At 48.6% G+C, this 16,420-nt stretch overlaps 4 protein-coding genes across 4 annotated transcripts; 2 read left to right on the top strand and 2 right to left on the bottom strand.

The window, feature by feature from the left end:
• Positions 1-886: 886 nt before the first annotated feature.
• Positions 887-1,735, top strand: N7515_001457 (rhodopsin family protein; the record flags this gene model as incomplete). Its single annotated transcript, XM_056662201.1, has 7 exons — positions 887-917; positions 1,081-1,134; positions 1,190-1,223; positions 1,300-1,324; positions 1,392-1,424; positions 1,480-1,520; positions 1,588-1,735. The coding sequence occupies 7 exons, from the start codon at positions 887-889 to the stop codon at positions 1,733-1,735; spliced, it is 366 nt and encodes a 121-aa protein (XP_056524314.1).
• A 351-nt stretch (positions 1,736-2,086) lies between these two features.
• Positions 2,087-4,347, bottom strand: N7515_001456 (sodium:solute symporter family protein; the record flags this gene model as incomplete). The annotated part of the gene is made up of 4 exons (XM_056662200.1): positions 2,087-2,678; positions 2,759-3,929; positions 3,988-4,160; positions 4,226-4,347. The coding sequence occupies 4 exons, from the start codon at positions 4,345-4,347 to the stop codon at positions 2,087-2,089; spliced, it is 2,058 nt and encodes a 685-aa protein (XP_056524313.1).
• Positions 4,348-5,596: 1,249 nt separating this feature from the next.
• N7515_001455 (uncharacterized protein) lies at positions 5,597-6,814 on the top strand (the record flags this gene model as incomplete). Its single annotated transcript, XM_056662199.1, has 1 exon — positions 5,597-6,814. The coding sequence occupies one exon, from the start codon at positions 5,597-5,599 to the stop codon at positions 6,812-6,814; it is 1,218 nt and encodes a 405-aa protein (XP_056524312.1).
• Positions 6,815-7,110: 296 nt separating this feature from the next.
• On the bottom strand, positions 7,111-14,894 carry N7515_001454 (Fum1p; the record flags this gene model as incomplete). The annotated part of the gene is given in 12 exon segments (XM_056662198.1): positions 7,111-7,953; positions 8,016-8,831; positions 8,889-8,963; positions 9,020-9,301; positions 9,361-10,241; positions 10,295-10,391; positions 10,443-12,616; positions 12,682-13,131; positions 13,185-13,875; positions 13,926-14,439; positions 14,501-14,869; positions 14,881-14,894. 12 exon segments carry the CDS (start codon positions 14,892-14,894, stop codon positions 7,111-7,113), a joined length of 7,206 nt encoding a protein of 2,401 aa, XP_056524311.1.
• Positions 14,895-16,420: the final 1,526 nt, after the last annotated feature.

The raw sequence follows: 16,420 nt of genomic DNA, 5'->3' as shown, positions 1-16,420 counted from the left end.
ACGTTTCAAGCGACGCGTTTGTCTTCAAATAGTACCTGTTCAATGAGCTATCGTCCTTCAATGTTTGATTCTATGGTAAAGTTTTTTTAGCAACTAAATCCCACCTTTCATATACAAGCCAAGCAGGCAATGCCGTTGGCACATAACATTCTTGGGCCCCCAGATTTGAGTCGGCCTCCTAGCATTATTCTGCTGATAACCTATCCATGCTACTAAGGATGGGCTCGGGAAAATCAGTTGTTCAACCTATCTTATCACGAAAAAACGCGTCTCTAGGGAGTGTAGGGAAATAATTTCTGAAGTTAAACCCCAAGCCATTTGACAACTTGCTCAACCAATGAAGATATCCCAGCTTGAACCGTCCACTATTCCCGCCTCCCTGCTGGATCCCCGAGAACCTACGCGGCAAAGGTCTTGAGCATCTTTGAAATCGGTGTCCTGTAGGTCAGTACCTACCTACCTACCTACCTACCTACTCCGGGTCGAGATGGTACTTGCCTGCCCGTCCATAGACAGCTCACCTAGTTATATATAACTGCCCGCACCTTCCTGAGACGGGAGTAGATCGTCCTCTCCGTTGGCAAATTTGTGGGCCGCTTAGGTTCCCTCTCAAATTATTATTTCTTTCTTTTTCATCTCTCTTCTTTCTCTTTTCGAGATTGAGAATCGAGATTTACCAGGCAGGTGCATATACAGAGGCTTGACCAATCACACCCCATAAAAACCAAATCACGTGCACGTGCCAAGATCGCCAAGCCACAGCGCCACAGACTCCCATCGCCGCTGCCTTCACCTTCGATCGAGTCTTCAGTTTCTCATAGCTTTCAGTACTCGGAGGAATCTCTCTGCTACTTGTGTACGATATTCTTGAAGTTGCAGATTCATCATGGCTTTCTGTATCACGTTCGGAACGCATGGTAAGTCATCCTGTTCTGACCCAGGAACCAAAGTGGACCCTTGTCCCTGGAGTTATCGAGTGCGGGTATCCGGATCTGTCCAGTTGACCGTGGATGAGCCATGAGCCCTCGTCTATCGACAGATGCATATATGTACTGAAGGAGATACTGACCTTGAGTACAGAGTTCTCTTCTCAGCTCGAGGGCTACGAGCATGTACGCGCATACTGTTACAATTGTGAGTTCTGACGTCACGCCGCGCGTCTATGGACAGTTTGCTGACACTCCTTTAGGCCAACATTGGAATGGTCACTGTATTACCCGATGGTATGTTCACTCTCAGCACTCTGCCGGTGCATCAGTCCAATTCATGTAGTTCGTATCTGACTAACGTCTTTCGCAGGCCATTCTTCACAGTCTGCTTCATTGTAAGTTCATGCATGCTCGAGCAAGCTCGACAAACAGCTCGAGATATCTAACATGATCTCGCTATAGCCTTTGATTCCCCTATCTACGCACAAGTACAAGGTAGGTTGTTCTCCACTATCACATTTACTTGACCCAGTTATTGATGGACTTGTAGGAGGTTCAATGCTATACTTGTCGATACACTCAGGACCTACGGTAGGTCTATCCTGGAACCTGAATGGGCTCCTAGCACCCACGCAAGATATACTAATGACTGCACCAGTGACCGGCCAGATATCACGCCTGAGACGCGGCCTCCGGCAGGCGGGCAATACGGCATCCAGCCGCCGCCTCAGGCCCATGGGGGCTTCCAGCAGCAGCAGCAGTATCAGCCGCCTCCTCAAGCTCAGGGCGGTCTTGGGTACAAGTGAGATCAAGGAATGAAGTTCCTCGGCATGAGCATGCAGCACTTGCTCTGAGGACGGGGCAGAGAGAGGTTGACTAGGAGATGCATGTTCCAGCTTGATGTGGCGGTTACCCTTTAGCGTTGGGTTATTAATTTCGTTTGTTTCGTGCCAAATCATGAGTCATTAATTCCATCATCGCATAGTTATTCCATTTCTCAATGCGAAGGTACCTTATCTCTAGAAGAACTCCCTAGCATAGAATCCACAGTATAATCGATTATACAGACATCCAAATCCAAACATATTAGCAAGTAGGGTATAACACGTCTCGAAAAAAAAAAAAAAAAAGCAAAAGCAAATCGCCACCCATAACCCCTAAATCGCCCTCTCCATAACCCCCTTCTCCTTCTCTCCAACCTCAATTGGCGTCACAACACCCGAAGGCGTAGCTGCCTCCTCACTCCCAGCCTTCGTCCCACGGTAAACCCTAGGCCTCCTACCAACAAGATCCAGCGACATCATCCGCGCAACACGAATAATACTAGCCCGACCCTCCCACAACGGGAACACCACAATCCCAAAAGTAGTGAAGAACAACCAAGTAATTCCAACAACCACCCAACCCGTGAAGAACTTCTTGCTAAACACATACGAAGACCCGTACATTGGAATCGGCCAGAGAATCAAGAACGCCAGAGCCATGAAGATTGTCAGCGTGCGCGCGTATAGTGCTGAGCGATCGAGCTTGCGAGCCTCTTCCTCGCTTTCGGCTTGGGTTGGGCCAGCTTCGCCGGGGACGAGCTCCAGATCTATGTGTGCGGCGGCGGCGACGTCTGTATCGTCGACTTTGCGGATTGCGCGCATTGATTCGTAGTTGTAGTTTTGTGGACCGAAGGTGTAGGTCAAGATGGGGACGAATATCACCGGACTTAGGAGGGCGGCGACGTTGCCGGCTAGCATGGGGTAACTGGTGAAATAAAGGTTAGTCATTTTTCTGGTTTGATATGGATGTGTCATGTGAATGCTCTGCAGGGAGGATATGCTTACTTAGCACCGGTGCTATCGACTGTGAGGACGCCGGATTCTTTCTTGGCGGTTACTAGCCAGGCAATGAGTGAGACTGCCAGGCCGAGTGGTGGTGACAGGCCCGCTGCGAGGTGATTCTGGCCCTTCCAGAGGAGTGTCATCGCGCCTGGGAAGACGGCAGAGGAGATGATTACACCCATTAGCAGGTAGAGATATCCCATGCCGATGCCGGCGTAGTAAAGGCCCGTCGCGAAGCCCGCCATGATGATTGAGTAGACGATGCAGGACATGTGCGAGATCCAGACGAGTCTCTTGCCCTTGGCATTTGGATCGACGTAAGCTGCGTAGATATCATAGGTGAAGATAGAGGAAACGGCAATCAGCTGTGCTGAGAACGCTGATGTGACGGCCATGAAAATCATCAGTGTAGTGGCGACTGCGCCGCTGTAGCCGAGCAGCTTGACGGCCGCGAAGGGAAGAACCAGGCCGGCGGTGACGTCGTTGGAGCTCATACGCTGTGTGCCCTCCAGAGCCAGCGCGGAAAGACCCATTGTGCTGGCGCATAGCCAGGGGATTGCGAACCAACAAATGCCGCCAATTACGTATCCTGGGAAGGCGTGTACCGGGCTTGCAGCGATGGCTTTGTTGTAGTAGCCGTTGTCTAGGAAGACGGTGCCGAAGTTTCCGACTAGATTGATGATCCAGAAGATGCCGCCTTCCTTGGAGCGCATGGTTAGATAGCTGCCTTCTGCGTTGCCCTCAACGGGATGGCGCTGGGAGGCGGCGACCAATGCATCATACACCTTGGATGGAGAGCCTAGCTCGGCGTTGGTGGCATAGGCAGAGAAGGCGAAGAGGAAGATGACAACCAGGATTACCACGGTGTGCATGTAGTCTGTGATGAATGTAGCCTTGATACCACCGAACAGGGTATATAATACCACGCCTATTGGAAGTAGGAAACAGGCCGCTGCGGTGGGTACGCCGGTCAACGATGTCATGACGGCCGATCCACCGGTGAGGAGCATCGCAGTGACAAGAACGTTGGTCATCAGACAGAAAACAATAAACACAATGTGAACGGCAGTTCCATAACGGGCGCGGATGACTTCCAAGAAAGTGTGTGCATTCGGTGCGCGGCGTTTCAGCTCGATAGCTAGGGTTGCGAACAATAGAATCTGGACAGTGGCGCCTTTGGGATATGATATGTCAGTTATTGGACGTTATATCTATAGGGGAAGTGAAAGTACCCGATGCATAGTAAAAAGGACCAGAAACGCCGTATTTGTATGCGACTGCAGATGATTGAAGAAGAGTTGCAGCCCAAGTCCAACTGCTAACTACTGCAGCTGCAACCAGGCCCGACTTGACGGACCGGCCCGCAGTTGAGAACATTTCGGATGTTTGGACTTCATTCTGATAGCTGCATGGAGGTATTCTGTCAGCATTTCGAGACCCATATTGATCGACTGAGGTAGAAAGACACACCGTTTCAAAGACCAAGTAATGAAAATCATCGACAATGCAAAAGCAAAGCCTAGACCCAGGATAATTCCATATCCGAAGCTCAGGCTCAAAGGTGCCGTGAAGGCCGGTGCGTCCGACGACATGGTGTAAGTATCAGATGCCCGGGAGGCAAGTATTGAATGCCCAGCAAAAAGGTATCAAAGGGTGAGCTGATGGCAATATGCCTTCAACTGAACTTCCAATAAGCAACTGATGTGCTAATTGATATGGAGAGTCTATTGATTCACAAATATTGACCACAATCGTAGGATTATGAAGCTCCCTAACCCGGAAGAGACCAGCCTCATATATGGCCGATGCACAACATCCACCCGTTGCTCGTGCCGGCCCAGCTCCGAGCTCACACGCGGGCTTAGATACACGAAATAGCATGACAATGCATGATCTGAGCTTAGATAGGGATCCTGCGGTCTGATTGTCAGATAAGGGCTGGTTGTTCTCGTAATGCCATGGCCCAGGCGGCCAGGCCCCGTGCGATTGACAGGGGTTTGGAGACTGTACTCCGTACAGAACCACCAACCCGATATGCCATTGCACAGATGGTGTCATAGGGTCCCACGGATGAAGAGAAAGACTCAGACCGGGAGAGTGTTGTGTTGTCGGCCATTGGTTGATGGTGGTTGTTATCAGTTCAAGGGCTGTTCATAGGGCTCGAACGGATGGTTGTGATTGGTTGGAAGCTTCTTTGGAAGATAAGACTTCTGGAGTTGCTTCCAAGGAAGGTCAACACATGTTAAGCCACGCCGTTTCCCTGGATGACTTTGATATTGGCCAATTAGATCAATGAATCTGATGGGTCTGGCCAGGTGGAGTTATCGGGGTGTCCCGGTTCCAAAGAGGTTGATCGAGATACACTTCCGCAGTTCCAACTTCCAACCCTTTTACTCAATCTTATTATTTCCCCCGCGAATCCACTATCTCTCCACGTTTTCGTTCTATGCTGTTCTTTAAGCATTCTTACTCCGTTGATTGACCGAAGGTGACTGTCTTGGCAGTGGGCCTTTCCGCATCGTCTCAGGGAACGACACCAACGACGGAAACGTTGCCGCAGACGCTGCTCCAAGGGGACAAGTATAATTTGTGATGTATCTTCTCTAGGACTGGAAGGTACGGTCACTACGGTGCCATACAGGGTGTATTACACAGTGCCCCTCAATTTCTGAATTTGATATGAGCGGTGAAGTCAAAAGAGGAAAGTTGACCGAAATACGACTAGGAAAACCCTGTGGTGCGAGGTGACATCCCTTGCGTTGAAAATTTGCCATTTTCTTCTTAACTACTGAATGTATTCAGTATTCAGATTCAAAATTGTGCTTCCACAACTTATCCAGGATGACCCATTCCACGGACCCAGTCCCTTGGTTCACAGACCAGGTGGTCTTTCTCACAGGAGCTACAGGGAATCTAGGGGGATGCCTGATGTACAAGCTGGCTCTTAAACTACCTACAGCGAAGATCTATGTTCTTTGTCGTGGGTCGATTCGTCGGGCAATGGAGAAATGGGAGGACTCTATGCCAGAGCAAATCGAGGAAATACTCGACAGTGGGAAAATACGCTGTCTGACGGGCGACATCACGCATCCGAATATGGGCTTAGGTGAAAGCGAGCTGGAAATATTGCAGAACGAAGTTACAGTAGTAATCCATTGCGCCGCGACCTTCTCGCTGTTTCAACCACTCCCCGAATCCATTCGAGACAACAGTGTCCCGGTCATTGAATTGAGTCGCATGCTGTTATCTTTTCGCAAGATCAAAATACTGCTGCACATATCGACGATATCCAGCAGGAGCTTTCTTCCCGGAGGCACAATCCTGGAAAATGCCGAAAAGATATCACCCTCCGAAGACTCTCCTGAAAGACAGCTGTTAGAAATATCGTCTACAGGCAGATCTCAATACACCGATCGATTCATCGCGCCATATGGCCAATCGAAATATCTGGCTGAACAGTTCCTCTTGGAATCAACTTTACCGTTCCCAGTTCTGATTGTGCGTCCTTCCAATATCGGCCCAGCTGTCCAAGACCCTTATCCACTTTATGGACCTGAGGGTGCCATTCCTCTTCATACGTTTATGCAACTGCTCTTCGAGGCAAATGAGACTCGCACAATGGAACAGCTTGGTGCCACTATTCCTCGGCACCTCTTGATCGAAGAAATCCCCGTGGACCTCGTGGCCAACACTTGCCTTCTACATCTTGCTTCTGGTTCGGTCGGGGTTGTGCACGCCGGATCGGAACTTTACGTACCTATCACCTTTGGGGAATGCGTGGACCGAATACGCCTACATGCACCACGGTCATTGATGGAGAGAGCCGGTAGAGTCAGGGTGAAGATGCATTCCCATTTTGCTGAAAAAACGGCTGATATGCTTGAACACCTTTGTCGGGACTGGCGGTTGGATTGCCAACGCTCAAGGCGTTTCACAACAGCAAAGGGGCCAATTGGACTAGACATATCTGAACATGACTTTGATTCCTTTTTCCGGGTGAGAATTCTTCAAAGGGCTCGAAACATGACGTCGTGGATAGACAGCTTTGATCCCATGTAAAGCCCTAACGCGTCAGGCAATCTAAAGTTATTGATTTGAGAAGAAAAATGAACCAATAGTTCTTGCTTCAGCTGGATGAAGCGTCTGCATAGTCATACGCAACTAGTTAAACTGCAACAGGTTCATTGAACTTTGATTGATTGATCGACTAGCCTAAAACATGCAGTTGATTCTTCTTGTAGTGAATGCTAGATGAAGCCCGAGTAGAGAACATAAGGGAAATTTACATTATTCAATCAATCCTCCTTCACTTCTCATCGAGATATGGCCGAGTCCTTCTCCAAGCAAGCGAAGCCTTACAGCTTTACACAATATTTCGCACGAAGATGCTCCATGACCACACCTCCAAGGTTCCCAACCGTACCTGCTTTCGTAATCTCGGCCAGACTGATCTCGATCCCAAGGTTCCGTCGGGCCCAGCCCCTGATCTCAATGGACATGAGTGAATCAATTGCAATCTCAGCTTTATCCGCGTCATCTAACCCCGCAGCATTTGGCATATGCTGTGTGATCAACTTCGCTAGCTCTTGGCGAATGATGTTCTCGGTGTCGGGTTCATCTAGCAAGGCAGGGTTTTGTTCAACCTTTGCTAGAAGGACTTTCAGATTGTCGTTCGACACAGCCACCTGCTGACCATGCTTTGTCTCTATGTTGTAATAGAGAGCATAACGCGGGTCATTGAGCCACTGTTTTCTGACGCCTGGCTCCGAAGAATGTTTTGTGTTACCCAGTCCAACAATTGTAGGACCTGCACTGCCTTTCTTCGACTGATTGATAGCAGTTTCAAGTCCCTCCATAACGTCATGCTCACTTAGTAGACGTACCAAGCCGGAGCGCGCATTTTGTAGAAGCTTTGGGTCACGACTTAAAAATCCCACGTCTTCTACCCCCCCAAGAGCCAACGATGAGCACGGAAGGCCTTTTTCTCGTCGGTATTGGGTGAAGCTATCAAGGAACGTGTTCGCAGCAGCGTAATTAGCCTGCCCTGGGTTTCCAGTGATTCCAATAATCGAACTGAAGACAACAAAGAAGTCAAGGTTGATTCCGTCAACGGCCCGATGTATGTTCCAGGTACCAGTCACTTTGGGCGCGAGACTAGACTTCCACTGATCAAAACTCATTTGGCAAAAGGCTTCGTCCTAATTAATACAATGTCATTAGCTTTGTTCTACCCAATTCCAAATTGTGATTGAAAACTTACCCTCATGGCCAATGACATCTGTAACACACCTGCGAGTGGCTTCGCACACTTTGCCACTGCATTCTGAACATCGACCATATCTGAGATGCATCCTGGAACACATACTGGATGACATCCTTGTTCTTTCAGCTGTTGAAGAAAGTTTTGGTCGTCTTCCGATTTTCCGGCAGTACGAGACAGATATACGAGATGGCGTGCTCCCTTTTCCACCATCCATGTGGAAACTGAACGACCTAAACCTCCCAGGCCGCCTACTAACAAGTAGGCCTTCTGCGAGGAAAAGGAAACTGGCGAGACAAATTGACATTCGAGCATCTCAGGATCCTGTGGCATCTCGACCAGGACTTTACCCATATGGGTTCCCTGTTGCATATGTCTGAATGCGTCTTTGATTTCCTGTGCGCCAAAAACTTTCACAGGCTGAATAGGGCTGATATGGCCCTGCTCAAACCAAGAAATTGCCTGAGAGAAAAGGTTGCGAGAGTAGTCAGGAGCATCATTGCTCAATCCAAGGAGGTCAACACCAAAGAATGATCGATTTTTGCCGAAAGGCTTCAAGCTCAATGTTCCGTTGGCGTAGATATCCCGCTTTCCCAGCTCGATCATTTTCCCGCGACTTGCAACGCATTCCCATGATGCATGGAGTAGTTCCCCTGCCAAAGAATTGAGAACAAGATCAACACCGCGTCCATTAGTCTCATGAAGGATTCCCGGTAGAAAATCTGAATTCCTTGAGTTGAAAATCCGCTTTCTGGGAATACCGAAGTGTTTCATCAAGAATTCAACTTTTTCTTCGTTTCCTACTGTTGCGAAAATCTGTTTAAATGTCAGCTTTGTTCAGGTAATTGGTGAAACCTCAGAATAACAAATTACCTCGACTCCCATGTGCTGGCAGACTTGAAGGGATGCAAGGCCAACACCTCCACAGGCAGAATGAATCAGAGCGGACTGCAAGCTTGGTGTTAGTCGTGGTCCGATCATTAGATATTCTTCGATTTCCATACCTGGCCTCTTTTTAAGGAGCCTAGCTCAACCAAAGAATAGATGGCAGTGGAAAATACCACTGGCAATGTTGCAGCCTGCTCCAAAGAAATGCCGCTTGGGATTTTTAGGCAGCAAGCCTCATCCACAATAACTCGCGATTGTAGGTTCCCAGAGGAAATGATAATAACTTCATCTCCTACGGAGAAGTCGGTCACGCCGGCCCCTACATCACGAACAATACCGCTAGCTTCCAACCCAAATTGCTCCTTATCACCCACAAGGCCAAGAGAGATCAGGATATCCTGAGATTATGTTAGTGCCAGACTGCCAGTACCTAAATATCACTGATTTATGAACTCACTCTGAAATTGAGTCCAATATACCTGATTTCAACCTCAAGTTGGCCCCTGGTAGGACTTTGTTTGGGAGCCGTAGCCCAATAAAGAGAATCGAGTGAACCATAATTCCTGATATCAAGCTTCTTCACCATCTTCTCTCTCGCAGAGTCCGCTTTTGGGCTGTCACTCGGAGGGACCCAGTGGCACCGGCCAACGTAGACAGCACCATTGCTATGGGAGAATTCGTACTCAAGGTCGGTGTCCTGAAGGGCTCTTGCCTTTTTGATCTTTCCGTAGACCTTACCCAAGGACTGGACAGCGGTAGCGTCAAAAAGGTCACTTTCAAAAATGCAAAAATCAAGACCAATCTCTTTGCTGAGAGTTCGGGCGAAGCCAAAGACGACACCATAGCGCGGGTCTTTGCATGTTAGCTGTGAAGAAGGTGTCACCCAGATCACCTGGGTTTTGATTTTGTGAATATAGCTTTGAAGACCCAAAAATTGCGTTTCTGATATTTCGTATAAGAAAGCGTCATCCAGGTCCAGCAAGAAAAAGATATCTCGGTCAGCAGGCGGTTCATCGTCTAGCGTAGCAAATTCCACAAGGTGGCCAATCTTTTGAAGATGAGAAGCAAATTCGAGAGCCCAGGGATGCGGGGTGGTGCCGGTGACAATAAGCACTTCGCTTTTGGGCGGCACATTCGAGACGCTCGACATCATGAGGAAGTTATATTGGAAAGGCTGTGCACCATCATAACCATACGCTTCACTTCCGTTGAAGCCAGCATTTCGAAGCTCGCGGTCCCATCTTTCCGGTGAAACAAATGGCTCATTGGATCGATTGTCTTTGTCTCCTATCCACCATCCGGGGAGCGTGCCCATCACGTAACTTGTCGTCAATGTCTCTGGATAACAAGTTAGCAGATAAACTTATGTCATTAGGGAAGGGCTGAGATACGCGGATGGAGTTCATGAAGAACAATCTTTCCATTGGGCGAGAGGAGTTTGTGCACATTTCGCAAAGTATCTTGCAAGGACGGAGTAGCATGAAGCACCTAGACTTCGTTAGTTCGAAAAACTCGCCAGGCTGACAGCGAACGGCTTACATTTGATGCGATCACCAAATCAAATGAGTGAGGTTCGAATTCCTGCTCTTGAGGGTCCTGAGAGATGTCAAGGACCTTGAATTCGATATTCGAATGACCCGAAAACTTCTCTTGGGCAGCAACAGTGAATCCTGGAGAAATATCACTGAAAACATACTTGGAGTAAAGACAAACCCCATCTTTCGATTTGAGATAGCTTAAAACTTTCTGGGTTGTCCCTCCGGTACCGGCGCCAATTTCCAGAACACGAAGTCTGGGATTGGCGTGCCCCAGGAGCTGGAAAAGATATCCCCAAATAAAAGAATGATCCGCAGCCCTGTATAGCGCCGCGAGTCTATCGTTTTCCATCAAAACATCAAGAGCTGATTTGGAACCAGTCGAAAAATCTAGGACATTCTCCCAGACAACTTGTAAACATTCAGCCATTGCGGTAAATGCTTCTTCATCCTTCCATTTCAGAGAGAGATTCTGTATGACGCTGCGTCTCTCTTGTGAAGTCATCAAGATCCAGTCTTTAGACTCCGGAAACATACTATTGGCACCGGACTGCAGCTTCGAAGCCTCAGCAATAACCCATAGCCTAAATTTGGCAATGTGGGTATTTTTTGGTTCGAGTTGAGCCATTAATCCAGCAGTCTCAAGGACATAAATACAACTCACTCTCCCCAAATCTTTCGATATTTCAAATTCTGTGCCGGAGCTAATCGGTGTAGGCATCCAGATCTTGGATGGTGTCAGATCGGGGTCCGGCATCCACCTGATTTCAGCCGTGAGAGGTATGCTGAACTCATTCGACGAAGGGTCCTGTACACTGAAGAACGCTGCCTCATTGATCAACAAGAGCGTTTTACCTTCCCCAACGACAGATGCATTGCCGGCAAATGGGCCCACCTGATACTTGCTGAGATTGACTTCCAGGCTCATGTCAGATGTCTCGCCTGCAATGTAGATATGGCCGACAGAGGCGGGGATAGCAAGCCGATCGATCCGGCGTGCGACTCCGTTAGTAGTGGCAACGCTCATCAGTTGGAGGCACTGATCGATGACAGTGGGATGAATCGTATATCGGCTGGGGCACCCATTGCCTTTATTGCTGACGGTTGCATGGGCCTCGAACTTGACAGGATCCGCGGATATGTCATTTAATCTTCTGAAACTTGATCCGTAATTGAGGCCTTGTTTCCTGAGTGCGTAGTACCAGGAGTCAGAGTCGACCTTACGAAGCTTGCGTGTGTGCTTGTGTCCCAGAGCAGAAGGCGGATGATCGAAATGTGATCGCAATTTTCCTTGGCAGTGTGTCGTCCAATCCTGACCATCGTAAGCCAAGATTTTGAATTCATACCAATCTGAATCGGCATAGTCATTCCACTTGATGGTCCGTAGTGAGGTGACGACTTCAATGGCCTGTTCATCTCGCAAGAGAAGAGGAGACCTCAGGGACAAATTTTGGATTGAGTAATCCGTTGCATCAGGATGGAGCTGGCAAACTGCTTCGCCGGCCATTGCAATATACCCAGCCGCGGGAAAGATGATGTTATCCTGTAAAACATGGTCCCATATCCATGGGACGTCTTCCAAGTGAAGAAGGTTTCTCCACGAGGGCTCCAGATCGGACGATTCGACAATTCGAGCACCCAAAAGTTCGTGATGGGGCCACTGTGGACATCTCCATTGCCGACCCATACGGCTCTCACGCCAATGTCTGGTAGCGTGTTGCCATGGATACGAGGGAAGATTTGTGAGAACGTTTCCGGTGCCATTTGCTGCAACGAAGTCTATATCAAAGCCGCACAGGTGGGCACAACCAAGTGTACTCAATATTTGTAATTTAGCGTTCTCGTGATATCGTGTCAAGGTTGGGATGTAAACGGGGTCTTTTTTCAGCGTTTTTGACTTGAAAATTTGCCGTAAAGGGCCTGCAAATGTGGAATGCGGTCCTACTTCCAGGAAGCCCCCAACAGTTTCCTCGTCTGTGTCTGCAAGAACATTTTGTACGGCACCCAGAAAAAGGACCGGTGATTCAAGGTTCTTCCGCCAATATGCTGCGTTCAGGTCTGCTGGATTTTGGATTTTCTCCGAATTCACACTCGAGAACAAAGGCACCATCTCTTCATTGAACTCGATGCAAGTCGAGAGGCTGGCCTCATAGGCCTGTCCTGGCTTGAACATATGGTCTAGACATCATACGTTAGAAACCGAAACGAAGCTCAGAAAGATTTTGGAGTTAGGATACACGTACGCGAATGGTACGCTGTTTTCACCTTCAACGTTCTGCAAAGGGCGTCAGGGAAGTCTTCCTTCACCTTTTGCGTTACGCGGCGGATTGCGTCAACGTCTCCTGAAATAGTCACGCTCTCGGGGCTATTTTCGCAGGCAAGAACAGCGCCGTCTGTCAGGAGAGGTAATATTTCTTTGCGGCCGATGCCTACGGCTACCATTGCGCCCTCGCCATCCTGAACTTTTGTTGCCTGTCCCCGATAATACGCAATAAGAAGTGCGGATCTGGCAGCGACGGCACCTGACGCATAGGCGGCCGCAATTTCTCCACTTGAATGTCCCAGGACACACGAAGGCCGGATTCCCATACGGCGCAGGAGATTGACAAGACCAATTTGAAGTGCGGTGCAAAGTGGTTGAGCAAATTCAGCGATATTCACTCGACTGTCGCTACCTGTCTTGGAAAGCTCATCTGGATGATTTTGTGAATAGACGATACCGCGACAGAGGGCTTTATTCACGTACCTTGCAAGGACCACGAAGGAGGGTTTACAATGTCTTGAAGGAAACCATCCAGAACTTTCATGTCTTGTTTGAAGCTTGGAAACGTTTCCATTAATTCTTTCCCCATTCCGGCCCACTGAGCACCTTGCCCGGTGAAAACGAAAGTGAGTTTGGTTGGTTTCAGTTGCCCTTTTTGGAATGCCGAAGCATCAAGTGGTTTGTTCAGCTGGGCTACAGCAAATGCACGATGTGGCAAATGCTCCCGACGTGAACTCAGAGTATAGGCCAGGTCATTGAGGGCATTTGCATTGTCGTTCGCATACGTCGTAATCTGTTGAATGCGTTCTTGCAGAGCTTCCGAGCTCTTACCAGAAACGACGAGAAGAAGCGAGCGATGACCATCGCAAGCAGAAGATTTGGCGTATTTTGCGAGTGGTCGCCTTGCACGATGCAAATCAGCTGAATCCATCACCACATGTGCGTTTGACCCGCCGATTCCGAAGCAGTTGATGCTGATACGCTCCAGACGATCGTTTGGCCACGGAGTGGCATCGATGGGGACTTGCAATCCGGCCTCTTTGAAAGGAATCTTGGAGTTTGGAGACTCAAAGAAAATGTTCGGTGGAATCAGGGCATGTTCTAGACATAAGGCTGCTTTTATGATACTGGTTAGACCCGACGCCCCCTCTGAATGGCCCACATTCGGTTTGACCTGCGAACATCAGCATCTAGTAGAACGAACCTAAAAAGGTTGCGACTCACAGATCCGATAATTATTCCCTTGTCTTGAAAGAGTTTCGCAACCGCCGCAGTCTCGGCGGTGTCACCAATAATTGTACCTGTACCATGGCATTCGAAAAACCCAGTTTGGCTGATATCTTGAATACCGGCCTTCTGATAAGCCTTCCGAACGAGGCGCTCCTGAGTATGAGAGCCCGGAGTGGTGATGCTTGGTGTTCTTCCATCGCAGTTGGTTGTCGTCGATCGGATAATCGCCCTCACAGGGTCGTTGTTTCTTATGGCATCATCCAAGCGCTTGATGTAAATGGCATTGACGGCTTCTCCTCTGCCGTATCCGTCGGCCTTCTCGTCGAAAGTCCTGCAGGCCCCACTTGGAGAAAGGACCATATTTTCGGACATTGTTTTCGTCATGGTCGGAGCAAATATCAAATTCGTCCCACCCACAATAGCAGAATCACACTCTCCTGAATAGAGAGCTTGGCAAGCTTCGTGGAGACCAACCATTGACGAAGAGCATCCTGTCTGTAGTGTCACACTATATACCATATAGGTTTAGCCAATTTCCAAAGTAGCTCGGCGGGGGAGTGCAAACTAACCTTGGCCCCTGGAAGTCATATTCATAAGACACTCGATTCGATAATGCAAACTGCCCTGTCCCCAGGACGTGGTACCTATCGATCGCTTGTGAATCTTTGCTAGCCAATTCGAGCCAGTCTTCTCCGTAGACGCCGATGAAGCACCCGATCTCTTTTCCGCGCCAATTGGTTTCCCCGGCACTTTCAAGGCACTCCCAGACAACTTCTAGGAGTTGACGCTGCTGAGGATCCATCCGGGCAGCTTCTGGAGCCGTGATTGAGAAGAAATCCGCGTCGAAGCACATGGGGTCATCCTTGAGAAAGTACCCTTTTGTCGTCCTGATGGAACGGGGTTTTGTTTCGCTGTAGAACGATTCCACCTTGTAGCGGCTGTTTGGTACATCGCAAAGGCCATTTTTTTCTCAATCAGGAATTTCCAGAAGTCTTCTGGCGATGCAACACCCCTGGGAGTCGGAGCGCCATTCCAACAATTGCTATTGCAGGACACGCGCCCGATTCCAACTTCAATTCCTCTTCTGACAGTGACAATCCATGGCCACCCTGAGCATCTCTGCAGAATGTTCCGTGGCCGGCTTTCCTGTTTCCTGTCAGGTTTAGATTCATTCGTACTGGAACTTGTCTCTCCATCATCTGATCCAATGTAATATCCGAAAGTATGTTTGAAGGAGTAGAAGCCATGCTTTACTCGTAGTGAAGGGAAATAATATTCGAATCGTTGGACAATTTGATGCAGGAAATTTACCATCAAGAATGATTGGGCTTCGCTTTTTCTGACCTGCAAGTGCAACCCAGTCAATTTTAGCACCCATGGCTCATATCAATTCAAATCATTGATGGTGGAGATCTTGAGTATGCAAGGCCTCCATTAAAGGGGACGCAAGGGCTTATTTCCTCCCGTCTCGACTTGGTATGCAGGTATCAGCCAGCCAAATGCGAGGGTACTCTGTAGTCTGTAGTAGTTAGATGGAGAAAAAATATGAATCCGGGAACCTTCATTGAGGCAAAAAGTCATTGAGACTAAATAATTTTGGACAGCATTTCCCATACTACTACTTGTCGAAGTCTAGTAGTATCTAGTGTCTTGGAAGAAATGGTGTGCGTGAGCTTGTCTATTGAATTGCTTGTCTAGGACTATCTTGATGTGGAGATTTCTTCCAATTGTCTCTCCGGAACATACTAGTGCCGTTCCGCAGCAAGCCTGATCACATGGCCTGTCTTGGCAAGGAGCGATCTCACACTACTGTGTACTGCACCTGCTGGGCAGTACAGTGGTGTTCCACAGGTATTTAACCTCCAGTACTTAGGCCCCCACTTTAAAATTTGACCGCTATCTAGACCGCCTACCTTATCCAGCTAGCCAAACCTCGCGCGTCCCCAACTATTGGATGAATTCGAATTCCCGAGGTTTCTGCCAGACAATATTAAAAGTGGGCCCTTGGCCCCCAAAGTACTGGAGGTTAAATACTTGTGGAACACCACTGTACGTGCTAAGCTAATTTGGCTAGGGACATAGATAGTATGAGTCTCACCATGCATAAGACCTGTGATATTGAACTTCAATGCGGTTGAGTCCGGAGTCGCGCACTTGAGACCGATCTGCACAAAAACAGAACAGGCGGTCTAACCTGCCAGGCAACCCCGGGAAGGAGTTTGGCACTACTAGCCTGAGGTTTCCTGACCAGGTATTGAAGATTCTTGAGAGGATTCAGACCGCTACTGAGACAAAAAAACCCGTGAGCATCTTTACGTAGCTGGGATTCGAAGAACAGCTGGATTTTATTGGCGATGGCGATAGTGCTTAATTGATGGCCTGTTATTGGCCTTGATAAACATGAATTCCAGAGAGAGCTAACATTTGAGCTGATCTGTTTGCGAATGACATGTTTTTGTATCGATTGGTATAGAAGCACGAGAGGCCGC

The sequence above is a fragment of the Penicillium bovifimosum genome, assembly GCF_028826915.1.
Source record: "Penicillium bovifimosum strain IBT 22155 chromosome Unknown utg000002l_segment0_segment0, whole genome shotgun sequence".
NCBI lineage: Eukaryota > Fungi > Ascomycota > Eurotiomycetes > Eurotiales > Aspergillaceae > Penicillium > Penicillium bovifimosum.
This window is presented reverse-complemented; position numbering and strand designations above follow the sequence as displayed.